Source organism: Protomyctophum bolini (assembly GCF_963924005.1).
Source record: "Protomyctophum bolini genome assembly, chromosome: 6".
Lineage (NCBI taxonomy): Eukaryota > Metazoa > Chordata > Actinopteri > Myctophiformes > Myctophidae > Protomyctophum > Protomyctophum bolini.
Window position 1 is genome coordinate 34,999,390 of NC_137867.1, and position 19,149 is coordinate 35,018,538.

The 19,149-nt window shown below is 41.7% G+C and overlaps 1 protein-coding gene across 1 annotated transcript in view; it reads right to left on the reverse strand.

Moving 5' to 3' along the window:
• Positions 1–984: 984 nt before the first annotated feature.
• The window catches only part of LOC308317270 (spermatid perinuclear RNA-binding protein-like), a 46,053-nt gene continuing 27,888 nt past the window's right edge, over positions 985–19,149 (reverse strand). Inside the window, exons 7-18 of the mRNA XM_080766141.1 lie at positions 17,754–17,849; positions 17,465–17,576; positions 16,757–16,854; positions 15,326–15,419; positions 15,143–15,211; positions 10,953–11,161; positions 8,879–9,025; positions 5,987–6,121; positions 5,223–5,363; positions 4,881–5,004; positions 3,649–3,699; positions 985–3,520 (exon numbers count right to left, since the gene is read on the reverse strand). Of these exons, the coding sequence (XP_080622267.1) occupies positions 3,435–3,520; positions 3,649–3,699; positions 4,881–5,004; positions 5,223–5,363; positions 5,987–6,121; positions 8,879–9,025; positions 10,953–11,161; positions 15,143–15,211; positions 15,326–15,419; positions 16,757–16,854; positions 17,465–17,576; positions 17,754–17,849 (1,362 nt within the window). The 3' untranslated portion in view covers positions 985–3,434. The remainder of the gene's footprint in view (positions 3,521–3,648; positions 3,700–4,880; positions 5,005–5,222; positions 5,364–5,986; positions 6,122–8,878; positions 9,026–10,952; positions 11,162–15,142; positions 15,212–15,325; positions 15,420–16,756; positions 16,855–17,464; positions 17,577–17,753; positions 17,850–19,149) is intronic.

Genomic DNA, 19,149 nt, shown 5'->3' on the forward strand with positions numbered 1-19,149 from the left:
GACTCCTTATATGGTTATGGCTGAGTCATGGTGACGTAATCACTCAGCTCCATATGTGCACAAAAGCGGGACAGACAGACACACAGACATGATCTATGGTTATGGCTGAGTCATGGTGACGTAATCACTCAGCTCCATATATGGGCACAAAAGCGGGACAGACAGACACACAGACAGACAGACATGATCTGCTAGGTCTCATAGTAAGTGCTCACTGCGTTCGCAATAATACTGTATATGCCTATGCCCAAATACGGGCATATAATGATGACATCAGGGATCTACATATATGGGCATAAAAGGGACAAGAACAGACAGACGGGTACAACGGGTAGTCTGACAATGGGTACAACGGGTTTGCATAACTGGGTTGGGCGTTGGGCCTGCATTCCTAATCGTTTCTGACTTGCATCCGAATAAGACAAGTGATAAAAAAACTTTAGCTTCAATACACATTTTCGGAAGAATTTTACATTTTGAGATGCTCTCATCCTAATGTGACAACAACTGATCATTGGGATTTCATTATGTTGTACAACACAGGACACACTGGCAATTATGAGAGTCAAATCTGTGAAATTTGTTATAGGCAACCAACAGGGTTGGCACCCAAATACAGCTCACAAGTTTTTCTAAAGTTCAATTCATACTTCGTTGTACAACAAAACATAATCTCCGCCTCCCAGCTTGGCGGGGGAAAAAAATGTGAATTAATTGATAGTCTTTGTCTCTGTGACCTCTTGTCCGCACAGTAAGCCAGGGTTGAGTGAACGCTAAGTGAAGTAAATAGGATAATAATACATTTTTAAAATCCCCAGGAATTGAACTGGGTTCATTTGAACCAAGTATGCACAGTCGCAGCCACTCTTCAGATACATTTCATTCTTCAAATTAACCAAATCTGACTGTGTGCAAGGGCGATATTGGTGAAAGCATGAGGAATGACTAGCACTGTAACACAACACAATATGAGCCAAATTGTACTCGGATGTTGACGAAAATATTCATTTATTTCAAAACAATATTATCTACAAACAGAGCTTCAAATAAAATAGATATCTCAAAAGAATTAACTGTTCACCAAGCACAAACAAGTTCTGAAGTCAACAGCAGAGTAACAATGGACAATCAATATCCAAAGAACAGGTTTCACAGTGCAACCAATCATTGTAAACCAACAGGCTTTCTCTCCATAGGAACTGTATGCCGTCAAAGAAATAAAAATATAAACCATGAAAATAAAAAAGAAATTCAAATTCACAGGTGGGTGGTAAAGGAATACACCTACTTTGCTGGGGGACCCAATATCGGATTCATGGGGTTCCCTGTTAGTATTAATGTAAATATTCCCTCTATATTTCTATTGTCTATTCTAGCACTTTAGCATATTGTGTATGCTTTGTGAATTGTACGGGCTAGCTAGCAAAAACACCATTGTGAAATAAAGGCTGAGCTCAAAGAGCTTCCAATATCAATATGCAACACCTTATTTTGCCTAAAGCAGTGGTGCATAACCTTTGGGCCCTGGACCACTAGCATAATTTAAGGACCACACCACGGAAGTAGCGGAATGTTGGCGGAATTACCGCCCAAGAAAATGACGTCAGCCCTGATGAAGACCGTATAGGTCGAAACATGCCGGTTGATTAAAGTTTTCCTCCTTTTGAACCTTAAGTGTGCCCGGATCTCCGCTTTGTTGTTGTGTTTTCCCGATTGATCCCAGGAGCACCTTTTTACTATTTTTTTATACCTGCACACCTCCTGAGCACCTGGTTGCTTCCTTGCCTCTGCAAAATGACGTTGACGCAGCTGACGCTTTACAAATCTGTTTACCTACATTCTTCGTGAATGAAACGAGAAATTGGTTGAAAAATAACATATCCGGACAAAATACGTCTGACACTTCCGGCAGAACACGCTCTGCCTTAGGTCATGACCTAGTCTCGCGTGGCCAGACGGTTGCCTCTCGCAATTTTCAAATGCTTCCGACATACAAGCAACGGAATCTCTATCATGAGTAAGCAATAAAGTGGAAGTGGAGCCTCCTCCCCACTTGCACCTTTAAAATCATGCAAATGTATCCTAATATAAATAGAATCAAATCATCTAAACAAGCTTCCTGCTTAGCAGAAATGGATATTAAAAAGTTAAATGTAAAGATATTTTAAAATATATTTTCGTGAACGGAAATGGCAGCTTCCTTACTCGGATTTCGGGAGGTGTAGTTTCAGACTCTAGATAGCATTCGGAGAGATGTCTACATGTAGGTACTGTTTGTGTCTTGCACATGGCGAGACAAAGGCTGAGATAGATATTTTCAGATAACACGAACATTAATAATGCACCGCCTGAACATCATCTTGAATGAACAGAACAGAACAGCAGCCAACAGTGTATCCATATTGATTTTCAAACAGTCATAAGTCTGGTTCTAAGATCGCTGTCATTGGTGGATTTTCTGCCATCCACATTTCCGAATGAATTTGTGTCTTTGCCATGTAAACGCTTCTGACGAGAGGTAAGGAGTGTGTGAGTGTAGCAACATTGTGTGGGGGGCGGGCAAACACTGTCTTATTAAAGTGAGTGTGTATGCTGGCCCCTGGAGCTGGGGTTTATGCTAACAGCTAGCGGTAGAGATAGAGTTAATAATATGACCATATCTCTGCTGTCGGGAGGAAACCTCATAACACCAAAATGTTCATTATTTAGGAAATTAAAAATATAAATCTTTCAGGAAATTAAGAAAACCATATCTTTTTTAAAACAAAGCAATACAGCCTCATCATAGTTATAACTTTATATATTGTCAATTACTTCCATGAGAGGGAGAGGTGGTGGAGTTAGTTGCTTTAGCAGACATTTTGAGGGTCCAATTTCCATTGGTTAAATTTTTTCGAATCAACCTCAATGGTTAAATATTTTCAAAAATTGAGTTATGAGGTTTCCTCGCGACATATATGGTTTCAGTACTTAATACAACTATGTAAAAAAAAAATATGTAAAAACGTTTTCCCATGGACCACTTGTAATTATTATGCAATGGACCACACACCACAGGTTGAGAAACAGTGCCCTGAAGTTTAAAAGGCAACCATTCCACGCCAACTGACGGACAAGCGGCAACCGTGGTTGACATCGGTCAATATGTCGACAAAATGCTCTAGACTAGAATCTAGAGAACCTGCTTAAATGTTCTTCCAGGGACTGGATTCTGTGTTATGTTGTGTTAATGTACAACAAAGGTTGGTGTATTCCTTTAAAATAACCATACCAAAACAACAACAAAAAAAACATTCTATCTTGTATAGGCTTTGCCCTCTAAGAGCTATCGCAATGGAACCAATTCTTAGAGGGCAAAGTCTATGCTCATAGAACCAGAGGTTACGGTACGTAACCAATGTTTTTGTCTTAGATGAATGAAGTTGGAGGTGGTCCTAATAGGGGTAGAGATGGGTGATGGGGTAGGCTGTGGGGACTCTCATGACTGGGACAACTACAGAGTGCATTCTGGAAGGAAAACCTAAAGAAAGAAAAAAAGAAACAAACAAAAGGAACTCAAAAGTCGTGATGAGGCGATGGATAGGTTGAATGCCCGAAATGTTAAGACATTCACTGCCGTTTGTTTATAAATGATGCATGTGTGCTTACCATAGGCAGGTAGAGCACCTGCAGGACCATAACCATAGGGGGCTCCAAACCCTGCCAGAAAACAACAATACAGGATTTAAAAAAAATTACACACTGAAAACCCAAATTCACAATAGCCTTTCTATGTGATTTAAGGCTTTATGTAAAATAATGTTATAATCAAAAAAATATATTAAAAATTCGTTTCGGTCCAAATTCAAGATATATTTAAGTTTTATACATTTTACAGATATTGGGTTTGAATTGGGCAGGGTTATTTGTGCATATTTATTATGAAAAGTCTGCAATTAATTCATAATTAGTTAGTTTTCAAGTTTAAATCATGCCTGAATCATCATAATATGCCATTTGGAAGATAGTACACATTTTTCCAGAGCAGCTTTTTAGCACGACTGGACAGTGGGACATACCAGTAAGCCCATCATACTGTCATGCTCTGTTGAGGTATACATAGAATGGAACCCTTAAACCCTAGCAGTTTTAGTGTGCATTGAGCAAACTTCCCATTGACTGGATGAACTCTTTAATACGTAACTCTGCCTAAACGTTACTATAAGCTTAACCTAACAACTGACAGGACTTTCTTTTAATTAGGACATTTTGGTTGAAATACAACTATAATCAGAGTCAGACACAGCCACACACACTACTACTACTATGTTCCAGGCATTCCAATGATTTACGATCCCGCCCTGCCTGACCCCTGCTAGACATGTAAGCCTTATGAGGTCCACAGGGCAGGAGCCCATCTCCTGTTTCTGCAGCGTGAGGCAGCTTAATGTACAAGTAGGAGACTTACCCCCAATCCAACCCTTGGTGCTGAGTGGCAAGCAGGGAGGCACTGGAGCCATTTTTAGAATCTTTGGTATGACCCGGCTGGGGATCGAACCCGGACCTCCCAGTCTCAGGACCCTCAGGCTCTAACGGTCTAACCACAAGGCCACTGAGCTGGTTTAACTACGACATGCTTAACCATAAACCCCTGTCCTAACATGCTTCCATTCTGTGCGGGAACCCCTTTTGGTGTTCTAACCCTTCTGGACGGGAACCCCTTTTGGGGTTCTGTACAGTATGTACAGTATTAATCTTTTTTTAAATGTGATGCTGCTATATAAATATTTGGAAGTTTTTCAGATAACTTAGGTCAGGAATTAGAAGGCGTTTTTTGAATCGGACTCAGTACAAAATGGGGGACTGATAAAATATAAACACACACACACACACACACACACCTGGAGGCATGTAGCCATGTGTAGGTGGGGTGCTGATGTACGGTGCTCTGGGCATGACTGGCAGCCCTCTGACTCTGGGTGCATGGACTGGAAGGGTCACCATGGAGGCTATTGCTCTCTTGGGCTGCACAAAATCACAAACAGTATAGGTGTACATACGGTACGGTACACACAGGCACAGGCATGACATACTGTATACTGTAGTAGACTAGTCACATAAACACACACATACAAGTACACAAACTACACACATTTGGCTTAATTGCTGTGGTTGTAAAATGCGTACATCACATCGTTGTACAAACCAATTACAACAACATCTGGGTAGGTGGGTCTACTCACCGGTGGATTGGGACGTTTCTTTTTGATGCTTGTTGATTTGGAGCCAGAGAACAGGCTCTTCAGAGCGGTCATTGCAGCACTGGCCTTGGCTACCTTCTTATTGGGGCCCGTGCCTCGGAACACCTGTTTGTCTACCTCCACCTGTCATAACAGAGATAGTCTGTTGATTGTACTAATGTTCACAACGATATTGTTCATTGTTTTTCTTAAGCTGGCAATGTTGAACAAATGCTTTTACTAAGAGATGCTGTTTCATCCGAGTGGTCTTATGTTGAGTTAGGAGACCTGGTATAGGCTGTTGGTCAATATTATGTAATGTTATGTTAAAGGTAGAGTAAGTGATTTCACTTAATTCAAAATTTCAAATGTATTCAGTGAAATAAGTCCCAGATTGTAGCTGTTAAAGTTAGATTTACTTTACTGTAGCTAGCTAGCTGAGAATGAGATTAATGTTGATGTTGCTGAATTATCTTCCACTTAAACCCACCTATTGAACTATTATTAACTTTCAGTACTCGCTGAACTCAATGATAAAAACACGCAAATCCCACAGCACCTCAGAAACATGCAACTACAGGTCCTATTCTTTGAATATCACAAGATAAAACATCCCTGGAGGGCACGGAAGCTTAAACATCAAATATTCAGTTCATCATTATTTTCTAATAATGAGCACTGAAAGGCAATATGAAAACATATGACACAGAGCTTTGGGTGTGTACTTTAATGAGTGAGTGAGTGAGTGAGTGAGTTTTCTCTCTCACTTCAATGATGAAGCGCTTGTCATAGCTGCTCCCGCTTTCCGATATGAGTTCATATTTGAGTCCTCTGCGTTTCTCATTCAGCTCCATGACAGGGTTCTTGCCCCCAGCGGTCAGGATTGGACCTGGAGCCCTGGACTGAAGACACAGAAAAAAGAAAAAGAAAGAGATGAAGATAATCCTAGAGCAGTAGTAAGAGGAGTCTGTTGTTTCCTCTATTGCGTTCTGCAAACCCATCATTGACTACAAAGACAGAACACCGCTGTGTCTGTGTCTTGCGATGCTAGACCTACAGCATAAGCACACTTGGATAGCCCAGTAGTGGCAAACTCGCTGCCTGTGGACCACCCGCTAAGGGGGCTAATCCGGCCCACAGGATGATTTGGGTGCCAATTTTTTTAATTCATGACCATTTATTATGTGTTTGTATAGAAGCCACTCTCTTGATGCTATCTCTGCCTATTGCTGTAGTCTGCCATGCCGCCTGAATCTTCTTGTGTAGGACTTCACAACTAAAATAATAGACAGCAGTTAACCATACATCCTTAACCACCATTCTTTTTCTGGAAGGGAATCTTCCAGTGTCAGAGTTGAATGCCTGGCTTCATGATCTTGCATTTTTGGTGGATATAACAGAGCACTTAAATGTGCTTAATGTTAACATGCAATGTTGCAACAAACTTGTTACAGAATACAGCATTTGTGACATTCAAATTAAATGTAAATAAAACTGTGGTGAGATACAGGGCAGGACAATGCAGTTCATTTTACAGTCTTTGAATTGTGTGCGTGTCACTGGTGGGAATAATTACAACATGAAGAGAGGAGAAGCAAGCACTCAGTTGAGTAGTTCACAGTAAGAGAATATCGGGTGCACGGTTCTGGTAGCAATAGTCTATAGAAAGGAATACCAGCACTCACTTTTATCCATTTATGATTCTTGTTTATTTAGAGTTCTCCCCCTAGCAGCAGCAGCAACAAACGTTTTGGCCCTCCGGCCTTCCGAAGCATGAAACGAAATGTTTCGGCCGAAGGGCTGCTGGGGGGAGAACTCTAAATGAACAAGAAACCTAAAATGGATAAAAAGTGAGTGCTGGTATTCCTTTAGTTTCTATAGAATAATTACAACATGGACATATAAAAGGACCAAACATTACGACTGAAATGTGAGTTTCGGAATAGTCTTCACTCAGCTCTATGTCCATGGTTGATGTGCTAAATTAATGGTAAGAGAGCTATACATGTTCACAACCGATCACAATGTAGGATGCATGCAGTCGCAATGACATTCTCGTGCTGTCTGAAAACACCACCAGTGCCACTTCTTCTTTGCTGTTCTCCTCATTGACAGGTCTAATGAGTGGTGGAGTGGGTAAAAGTAGTAATATACAAACAAATTCTATATACAATGTTTCTATATCCATTCATAGCAAATCGTACAGTGGGCATTGGACACATGCACTCTCTCTTTCTCAATGTCATAATGCTAACCGGTAAAATTATGTTATGCACTCAGTAGAGGGAAAATGTTATTCTGCCAATATATGCTGGACAAAATACCCTGAAGCTTGCAGAAAGTTTTAGAAACACCAAAAGTGCCGCCACACATGATCAGTACCCGTTTTCACATGAGATGGATTTCAAAATTTCTACTATACTGCTGGCGGTGTGGCTATACTGTACATTTGGAATGTGAAAATGCAGTATAAGATTTACATACATTTCATTGTACAGCCAAGCTGCTCAACAAATATGCATTTCCAACTGAAAAATCTTATCAACACTATGTTGAAAATGCATCATTTTTGTCGAGCAACATGGTCATGTAAAGAAATATAAATCAGTTCAGTAGTAATGTTGTGAAAATACATTATAATTAATCATAATTTGTAAGCTAAAACAAGCTAAATCTTTCCAAAAGGGTGGCTTTGGAACACTTGCCTTTACCCCATGCTCACTGCAAAAAGATGTCTTCTTTGCCGCCTGGATTTTTGTGTGTTAGACTGTAAAGCATACTTAATATATACACACATCGACAATGTGTACTCGTTCGTTCGTGTAGGGCTACACAGGCAATTTGGACATCAGCCAAGAAATTGTATCATCGTCCAGTTCAATTAGGCCGCTGACTCCATGTGGTGACTTGAAGATTGGGCATTCATCGATGATGTGTTCAACTGTTCACTGATCTGTGAATGCGGAAAACCACAGACACTCCAATCATGTGCAGGTAGAGTTCGGTCTTAGCTAAGCAGAGTGAAGTCTGTTGAGGGTGACCCAGGCATTCCGTGGCAAGTCGCATCCAGGAGTGTTGGTTGAAGGAGAGTTGATGACTCAGCGTGGATGTGGATTTGGACCATTGGTTGTTCCAGCAGTCAAGGCTCCATCCAGGGTGTGGAGGGCTTGTGGTAAGGAGTCTCCTAGCCTCGGTGGAGAAGTGTTTGCGTTTGAGTCTCTGGTTGGCATATTCAGAAGGCGGGGAAATCAGGCTTGTTGGCTCATCTGCACTCTTGGAGGCCAGTTTCAAGGTGAAGAAGGTTCGACGGAGCTCTGGAGGTGGGATGCCAGACAGTATGGGAGAAACTCGACAGGGGTTGATGGCAAGGCACCACTGATTAGCCTCATGGCGGTGCTGAGCACAACATCAATAGAGGCTGTATGGCAGCTGTGACTCCATGCAGGGGCTGCATACTCAGCCGTGGATTATGCAAGGGCAAGGGTGGAGGTGCGCAGGGTGGTTTGCACCCCACCCAGTGCCAGCAAGTCTCTTCAAGAGGTTTACACGGGCAGCCTGTATCCAGTCTATCGGCCAAATTCCTGATTAAATGCAGGTTGATTTGTATGGTGTGAATGTCAAATGTGTACATGTGCACAAACACACACGTTAGTCATTACCTCCTGTGCATCGGTGGAGGTGACAGAGTTACAGCTGGAACTGGTGGACAATCTGTCATTCTTGCCTTCACCGTCAGATCTCTCGTCAGCACTCAGAGAGTCCTGGTCTCCGTCACCACCAGCTACATAACCCAGTGCTTGCAGCGCCTGGAGGAGGGAACAAGAGACTTTTTCATTATATTGCTCCATCAATTTGATCATATTCAAACAGCGGCCATTTTACTCGTATGGCATACACGGGTATGACCTGAAATAGAACACAACTGATTAATGATTTAAAGGTTCAAACCCCCGGAGCACAAGGTCAAATCTGGGGAGAAGGAAACAAAACAATATGCTCTCTCATCTGGGTATAAGGAAACATTGCAGTACCGCTGCACATGACGCTTAATCCCTAGTAGAGTAAAAGTAGCGAAGGATGTGTTCCCCTGGGAAGCTCCCAGGTATAAATAAATGTAAACTACATTTAACGTGAAAACAGGCTGTGAGCTGTCTGCTCTGTCAGCTGATCTTGGATAAACACATGTATGGATTAAAAAAACTCTTGGTTGTTATCCAATTTCTTTGTATACGATCATTTATTTCATGGAAACTATCCTACAATCAATTATCTGTTCAGCACTAGCGCCAGCCCTTATTAATCTTTCCAATTATCCATCCATCTCTTTACTTTTCACTGGCATGCTGCACCATTAAAATGCCACTCAAATCACCTATTCATTTCTCCAGCATCATCCTTTTAACAACAGTCTATTAGGTTTTCCTCACCATTTTATTTGAAAGTTATTGTAAGTCAGCACCACAGGCAGGCAATAAGGAACACCTTTTACATTTCTATTTTCTACCTCATAAAGCAGAGCTGGATCGTAATGCCACCCATTGCTAACACATACAATCAATACAGTAGTACTTTATTTTCAATACATACCGTACACAGGATATTAAAGGTGCTGTTAAGTGATCTTTTTGGGTCTGTTAAAATTATTTTGGGGGGGTAGTAGGTACCCAGATTACTATTTTTTTAACAGAAAAAAATATGTTTTTTTGCAGCTGAATTGCTGGAAATTTGAAATTGAGAGTTTACATTGTACAGGCCTACACTTTCCTTAACACATTCTGTACAAAACACGTCTGGAAACGTCATAAGGATCAGAACCGAGTGGTACCTTAGACGTCTGTGGACGTCCTAGCGACGTCCAAACGACGCGGGGCGAGATAATAATATTCAGAATTATTCCTTCTTTTTTTTTTGGCATTTCGCTTTTCGCTTGCCGTATGCTAACGCTCTGTGCAAATATTAGCTTGTCATTGACTCCCATGTTAGCGCGGCGGAAAGAATGACTCGTATCTCCTCATCCAGGGCGCTCTCCGTGGTGATGAATGGATCGATATGCTGGCGCTGCATTTCTGCTCCTCATCCGTCTCTCCCGCAAAATATGAACGCTTTTTGGAGTTTATATAAATATAGTAAGATGATCGGGGATTATGAGCTCACTTTGTCAAGTCAATTTTTTTAAGAAAGTGTTTCCGGTTCATGGCTTTCAGAGTAAAAGCGATCACTACTCTGGCGACTACTCTGGCACCCCGGAGCGTCTATTTTGATGCACTTCCTGTACTAGATGTGTTAATGATTATATCTGGTTTCAGAATGTATTTATGATGTATTTTCTCCATTATTATATATATATATATATATATATATACACATCAATTGAAAGTAGAGTTCCCAAGGATTGTGGCGAATTTTGAATACTTTTTTTTTGCCTACAGCAGTGCATTAACGGAATCAAAGTGATTGCCTGCTGTAACATTATGATCAAATTGTCAATGGAATTGGATATTAAAGAATAACAGTCCATTAGTTTGGCAGGTCCGGTGCAGGAGCTGGACTGGACAATGACAAAAAAAGGCATTAAACTAATCAAATTAGAAAATATTGTAATTACTTCCTCATTGCAATGAACAGCCAACTGATTTCCAAAATGGACATGTGGGTCACGTTTAATTAAAATATACCATAGTGTGTGCTCTATAGCTCTATACCATAGTGTGTGTTCAATGTCCAAGACAGTACCTTGAGTGCTACTTGTAGCTTTGCGGTCCGCTTTGAGTTGCCGGTGGCCTGGTATGTGGTCCCATGGATCTCTACAGACATGGTGAATACAGGGGCGTGGACTGGACCAGACTGGGACAACAAGCGGTACTGTAGGCCTGGCTGGATCTGGTTCAGTCGCATCAGGGCATTCATTGGGTGGTTGGGGTCAGTCATCCTCCAGTCTACGACTAAAACAGGTATGAGAAGGGTCAAACATATCATTGAAAACCATGCAATGTATTCATTATTTATTAGTGTGGTTGCCCAAAGGGCAACCAGACTCTAGTAACTGTAACACTTTCTTACGTATTATTAGTGTGGTTGCCTATGGCAACCATACTATTGCTTGGCAACCATACTATTGCTTTTCTACCCTTTTCTTATTGTTATTATAGATAAACTTTATTTTGGCGCATTATACCTCCCACAGTTTTTCGGGAATCGTGTGCTTGTATTTTGCTAAGACATTTGTTGGATACTTTAATTGATATGAATTAATTAGTGCATTAAATTTCCCCATAGACATGAATGGGAAAATGCAAAAACTCACTTTCAAGTATTTTTTCCTCTGAGACCGTGAGGGCTATACTTACAAGACTTGGAGGAGCGATTCATAATAATTACTAAAATGAATTACCTTAGAAGTATATCGTTCTGCCTCATGGTGGCGCTATAACAGCCAACTTTACCTTTTGGGGTATAACTCTTGAACGTAGGTCCTAAAATCAAAAAATTATTTTCCCTGGATTCCTTGGGTCATCTCCCCATATAGGCCACGCCCATTTGCGTCTAGATAGATTTCCCGCCATTTAGAATTTTGTTCAAAACACACTTTTTGCTCCTCCTCCTCCTACAGATTTTGTCCAAATCTCACAGAAATCGGTACACATGATCTACGGACCTATCCGATTAAAACAGCACAGTCAGAATTTAGATCTTCTGTATCGTTAGGCCGTAATCGTCTTCCGAAGTTAGTGGGAGGGGCCTATTTTTTTAAAAACGCAACAATTCACGCACGGAATGTCCGATCCATCCCAAATCTGAATCACATGTCGAGGGTGGCTTAATCAACGCAGAGCCAAAAGCAATTCCATTTTCAACGGGGGCGATGTAGGCAACCACACTTTGCAATTTCCCAGAATTGCCTCTTTCTAGTTAGTGTGATTGCCCTGAGGGCAATCATACTATTGTTTTTGTGCCCTGTTTATTTTGACGCATTATACCTCCCACAGTTTTTGTCGCACGCACTCGAGCCATATGTCAAAACGACGGGCTACATCGGGAATCGTGTGCTTGTATTTTGCTAAGACATTTGTTGGATAAGACTGTACGCACTTGAGCCATATGTCAAATTGACCGGAAAAATCGGGAATCGTGTGCTTGTATTTTGTTAAGAGAAATGTTGTATAGTTTAATTGATATGAATTTATTAGTGAATTAAAATTTCCCATTGACATGAATGGGAAAATGCAAAAATTCACATTCAAGTATTTTTTCCTCGAAGACTGTACGCACTATAGTTCCAAAACTTGGAGGATAAATTCATACTTATCACAAAAAAATGTAACCTATAATTTTATCGGTCGGCCTCATGGTGGCGCTATAACTTTACGTTTTGGCTTATAACTCTTGAACCCCTGGATTCCTTGGGTCATGAAGCATCTCCCCATATAGGCCACGCCCATTTGCGTCATGATAGATTTTCCGCCATTTTTACACACTTTTTGCTTTTACTCCTACAGATTTTGTCCAAATCTCACAGAAATCGGCACACATGATCTCTGGACCTATCCGATTAAAACAACAACTGCAGAATTTTGGTAGTGCGTATCGTTCGGCCGTAATCGTCTTCCGAAGTTAGTAGAAGCTGGGGCCTACAGTATATCACAAAAAATGCCATAAATCACGAACGGAATGTCCAATCCATCCCAAATTTGAATCACATGTCCCGGGTGGTTCAATCAACAAAGTTCTAAAAGCATTCCATTTTCATCCATAGGGGGCGCCGCAAATGCGAGAAATGTAACCGTTTGTCGCAAAAACATGAATTTTGGGGGTTAAATCCCCTCCGAATTACTTACACATGATCTAAGGTGTGACTTGAAATTGTAATTGGCTGGCAATATTAGTGGGGCATATGTAAGACACTGCGGCAACCACACTCTGCAATTTTTTTAAATTGCGAATTTTCTAGTTTATTTGCTATTACTGAAAGTTTAGTTGGACATCAATGAGTTGAGCAAGTGTCATAATAAACAAACAGGCCCTTGAAAACTATTTCATTTCACAGTTGTCAATGAGAAAATGTTTGATTATTTTATTTTAATAAGCAATCATTGAACCGTGCTGCCATACGGTATACTGTACACTGCAGTAGCTTCAAGTGCCTTCCAAGTGGAATACTGGAAGAGAGACCAGGAAGTGTTAATAAGAGAGAGTTTGTGTTTGTGTGTGTGTGTGTGTGTGTGTGTGTGTGTGTGTGTGTGTGTGTACATGCATGCACACTACATTGTGTGTGTGGTCTCCAGTGGGAGGCAGGCCAGGGAGATAATTGCGTGCGAGATGCCTGTGAGCCAGGAGTATTAATCCCACTCTATCTCCACCTCCCTCCTCTCACTCTGCGTCACCTGCTTTGAACTTCAGGCAGATGAAAGTCCCCTGGGACAGGCAGCCTGGTGAGGGGCTATTTAATTACTGTGACACAGACTGCCTCCCTGGCCGTGAGTGAGCAGGGTGGGAGGCCATCACAGTTTGGTGCTGTGTGGTTACTGCTATTCTGGCATGCAGCCCTCACAAGGAATGTGCTATCAATTTGAAATGGAATCCGGGCTCTACAAAACCAGAGGACAGCAGCCAAAATTGTCTTTCACATATGACAACTGCCTAGTCAAAAGGCATATATAGATGTATACATCACAAACACAAATTATCACAAATGTAATTTCGGCCAATCACTTTTGGCGCCCTCACTTGTATCTTCAATATGTACTTTGCTCAGCCAATCAAATCGTCGCTATGGGGTGATCAGCCAATCACAAGCCAATGTTTGTGTTTCCACAAACCCGGAAAGCTGGGCATAGGAGGGGCTAGCACCCCTTAAAAACAGACTAGTCCACTAAGAACTAAACTCTATCATTAATTGAAGTCACACAATTCAAATTAGGCTCTACTTCTTACGCGTTCTCCCCATTTCAATGACACATTAAATAGAAAGAATGTCAAATGGGCAACTTTTCAATTTGTGAAGTCTTTTTCCATTTGTGATATTATCTAAATTACTAGGTGACACATTTGTGAATAAAGAGTGTGTTGCACCAACAATGATTAAGTCCTATATAATTTTAAATCAGTGTATCTGTTAATCATGTTGCACAACATGGATGAAATCTAACCTACATTTAATATAAACCTGGATGAAATCTATATTTCACTTTAGACAGTGATTCATTTTAATCAAAGGTCTCTTACACCTGACAGGTGTGTTGGTGGAGTGTATGTAGATAAAGGAATCAAAAACACCCACACACTCACACTGTCTTCACTTGCTCAATTCTATACCCATACTTAAACCACACTCAAGCTACTGGTAGCTTGATGGACCTTAAATCTGTATTGGTCCCTCAAGTTACGTTAGTGATGTTATATATAGTCATGTCGTATTGTAGTAGGCACTTTAGCAAATAGATATGTCCAACAAACTATTTCACAACCATTATACGCTCGATTATCATTGACTGGTTTTGCTGAAGTTTTTTGGTTAGAATAGGTTAAAATTTTAAACTGATATAATAAAGACACCATTTTTTAAATCAATTACCGTATCCTCCATGAACATATTGATACTTACTTACAGCCTATAATTCAATCTGGTGGGCAAAAATAATAATCAATCCATTAATTAATCATAGATTAAAGTCCTAATAATAATATGCAACAGAGACTAAATTAAAACGAAAGCCCTAAACTCTGTATTTTAATCGTTATCGGTGCAACAAATCCTTAACTCGACCAGTTCTCGGGGACGTTCAACTTCTGGGCGTTAAGGCGTGGGAACTTTGACACCAGTGACTAGTCATTTCCTCGATTTCAAAGCGGAGGTACAGGGGATTGAGATAAGCCGTTTGTTCTGTAATATGTCAAAGCGTGCTCTCTGTCAAAGTCAAAGTCACCCTTTATCCTCTTGATGAAGTCTCTGTCATCTGGCCCTCCATCCTCACGATGCCTCTTCTGGCAGCCCCCTGCAGAGAACAGGATACAACATGGATCAATGGCCATCTCTGGGACAGGCATGAGATATCCACACATACACTAACACAGATATGCACTCAAGACGTACACATACGCACACACACCTTCCAACAGCATGGGTGAGGACTTGCTTGCAGGGAGTGGATCCATATTCAAGACCTTGTAAAGCTGTCCAAAGGCTAGGAGGCGTAGCGCATGCTGAAAAACAACAACAACACACACACACACACACACACACACACACACACACACACACACAATAAGGGCATGTCACTGTAACAGCAGAGCTAAAAGAACACAGTCCCCTGCTCTCGAGGAAATGGTGCAGCACAGATACAGTACTAGAAAATGGTATTTAAAATCCCAATCAATGCGTTTTAATTATCGCACATCTGAACAGCGGCATGCTCGTGTACACTAATAAGAGCCTACTGGAAGGAAGTCATTCCATGCATTATGGAACAGAAATATAAACATTCTCTTTGCACAAAAAAGCAGAAGAAAGAACCATTCCCAGAGTACCATTTCTGGCATTTTTCCACTAAGTGAGCCAGAGATGTGAGGGGGAAAGGAGAGAGAGAGAGAGAGAGAGAGGGGGGGGTGGGGGGGGGGTGGGGGAGGGGGAGAGATGAGAGAATGCAAGAGAATTTTGAAAACGTCTCCCTCTTCCACTGAACCCACATCTCCTGCCCGGGGCCACACTTTGTTGTTTCATGTGGTAAGTATAGCGGCAAGCAGCTCCACCAACATCAGCGGTAAGAGAGCAACGAGGGAGAGTGTTCCCACGCTCATTAGCCGGCTAATTAGGCCCTCAGATCACTGGTCTCCTCCAGCGATGGAGGAGGCCGCTTACTGGAGGTCAGGGTCTGGAGGAGAAGGGGGAGGGGTTCTGACTGCGGCAGCCACTCAGCTAAATATAGTGCTGATGTGAGCTCGGGGACCTGTGGGGCGTCCGAGAGCAGGCTTTAAATAACCCTCCTTCAATCAATGGGGAGGAAGTGTAACAGGAGGGAAGGTTACTATCAACCCGTTTCCTGGAAAAAATGCTGACTTTGGTGCAGTGGGTGGGTGGTACTGTAGCGAGCGATACCCCTACTGGGCTGTTCGAAACCCACTCACAGTAACGGTTTGGTTCGCTTTTTTCCCCTTCCTTTTAATGGTAACCATCAATTCAGAGTGCGTCTGTGTTACATTTTAGTGCAGGAATAAGCAGTTTCACAATGCTGCAAGGGACATGATTCAGAATCAGAACTATCACACTGTAACTTGGGATGCCATTGGCAACTCAATTTCCCTCACGGGATCAATAAAGGTCTTATTGCTAGTCTTTAAGGTATCAAGTTCGTCTCGCCATCAAGTCTTAACTATAACTTCAGACTCTCAGTGTGGCATTTCTTTCCTCTTGTACCACTTTCTGCATGTAAATTTGGTGCATTATAATTTATAAAACACCCTTTCTGGATATGATTCTCAAGTCACAGGTCAGGTGAATACTTTTTAAAAATGTTTCTTTGTGTGCTGTAAAGCAGACTGACCTGTGCGCTGTGGGAGATGGCCTCAGCTTGCTGGGCGGTCATTGCCGCAAGGGTGTCTGTGGGTTCCCTCTCACAGGGGTCATGAAGTCCTGGGCCACCTAAAACAATCAATCTATGTCAGTGTTTCTCCAGGAGGGGAGGGGATATATAAACAGCATTTGGGTGAATGGAATAGCAACACTTTCCATTGAATTCAAATGGAATGTCATTCCGTCCAGGTCTTTCAGGTGTGGTGGTAGGGGGACCTGGTGAGGGGGCTATTGATTCAAATCTCTTCACCGCAATTAGTCGATCTACAAACTCATAGCGTGTCGCATTGCGACTCGTTGTGAGCTTGTAGATCTTATATTTTCAAGAGCTCAAGTGGTTAAAGGGGAGGGGATCTACTGTGTGGACCGTAATGTAACCATTACCTTTGTTTCTACTTTCTACTCTATTTGGTCATGACTATGTAGTAGCTGTTTAGCTTGTAGGCTTTTATTTATTATATTACAATTATATATACCATTGTATTATTACTCAAATCTTTGCTTCTGAGGGTCCCTGGAAGTGGAACACAATATTTTGAGATGGGGATCGGCGGCCAAATACATATCATTTAGGGGGTCCTTGGCTTGAAAAGGTTTGAGCACCACTGATATAGCAACATTCTTTTTTTGAGAAACATTTGTAGAATTGGCCTCAGGTATTAACGTGTTAAGAACTGACCAGGCAGGAGGATTCCTGAGGCAATACACTCCATGACCCTGCGAAGAGCCTCCCCGGGACCCAGGGGCCGGTTGCATGTAGCTATGGCCTTCTCACAGATGAGCTCCAAGGGCTGTGCAAGGCAGGAGAGAAAGGCTTTAGTGTTAATTCTACGTTTCTGTTTTTATAGACACTTTCATGGTCATTTGTGTTGAGTAACATGGTTTTTGGAGAATGTTTGACAATGTTGACCATGTAATGAAAACCAAAACTAGCGCTACCAGGTTGAAAGTGGTTAACTGCCACCTACCCATCCTTTGAGAGGGTGCCATGCAGGCACTCTGTTGGACATATCTCTGAGAATACGCATGACAATGACACAGGACTTCAGGTCTCTCACTCTGGCCTGAGGCAGGCAAACGAAGACAGAAAGAGAGCATCAAAAGGCAGCGTTAGTGTAATTTCAATGGACTGGTGAAATAGATACGGAACTATAGCTTAGAGATTATACATTTTTGAGTGGTGCAACCACTCCCTTACGCAACCACTCCCTGAGCTATTGGGTGGGTGGGTGCGTGCGTCTGAGCACAAAAACAGCATGGTTGTTTTTCACCACCTGTGCGCAACCTATCACACACACAAACAAACACACATGCACATATTGGACACCTGACCTAACCAGCAATGCCACCCCTTTCAGCGTTGCTCTCGTAACCATGCCTGGAATTTCATCCTTTTAGGGGCAAGGCCACTTGGCCTTTAGTGTGGTCAACTTTTTGAGGGCACAAGGCCAAGTGCCAGGGCATGAAGGCCATCAATTACATCCATAACCTCACACCCCCTTATCTGTCTGACCTTGTCCACGTCGACATTCCCACCCAGTCTCTTCGGTCTGCCTCCTACGTCAAACTGAAAGTCCTCCCAGCCCGTCTGTCCACCATGGGGTCAAGAGCTTTCAGCCGCTCTGCCCCTCACCTCTGGAACTCCCTCCCCCCTGACATCAGAAACATGGACTCTATCACCATATTCCAAACTCACCTCAAAACCCACCAGTTTAGGCAGGCTTATGACTCTGTGTGACCTGTATCTTCTGCTGCAAGCTGTGTTTTGTTCTGCCTTTAACTGTGTTTTTTATACTGTTTTTAACCTGTACGGCGACCTTGAGTGCCCTGAAAGGCGCCTTATAAATAAAATGTATTATTATTATTATTATTATTATTATTAATTAAAACAATGATTTGAAGTCCCCGGTCATCATTATTTTAGCTTAAAGGTTAAGGATGATTTAAAAAAATACATTTCAAGACGAACATTGGTTCAGAACAGTGGTTCTTAAATAAATAATCACAGCTTTAAATAACAAAATATAAGTAGCTACTGTTATAATAATGAAATGGCCTAGGACCCTGTCACCCTAGGCTAATTCATATACATTTCATTTGGGGGTCCTTGAAATTAAAATGGCTGAGGATCACTGGGTAAACTGTGAGTTAATTCACAGAAAATACAATGACAGACAGCCTACATTCATTTTTATAGCCCTATGTTTCTGTTCTGCTATATTGTCACAACTGTGATATGTTCCTTGTTTTTAATTTGCTTCTATTGTTTATACTGTGTAAATTGTTCAGCACCTTCTAACTTTGTTTCGAAAGGTGCTTTATAAATAACATTTACTTACATAACTTTTGAATTAGGGCTTGGTT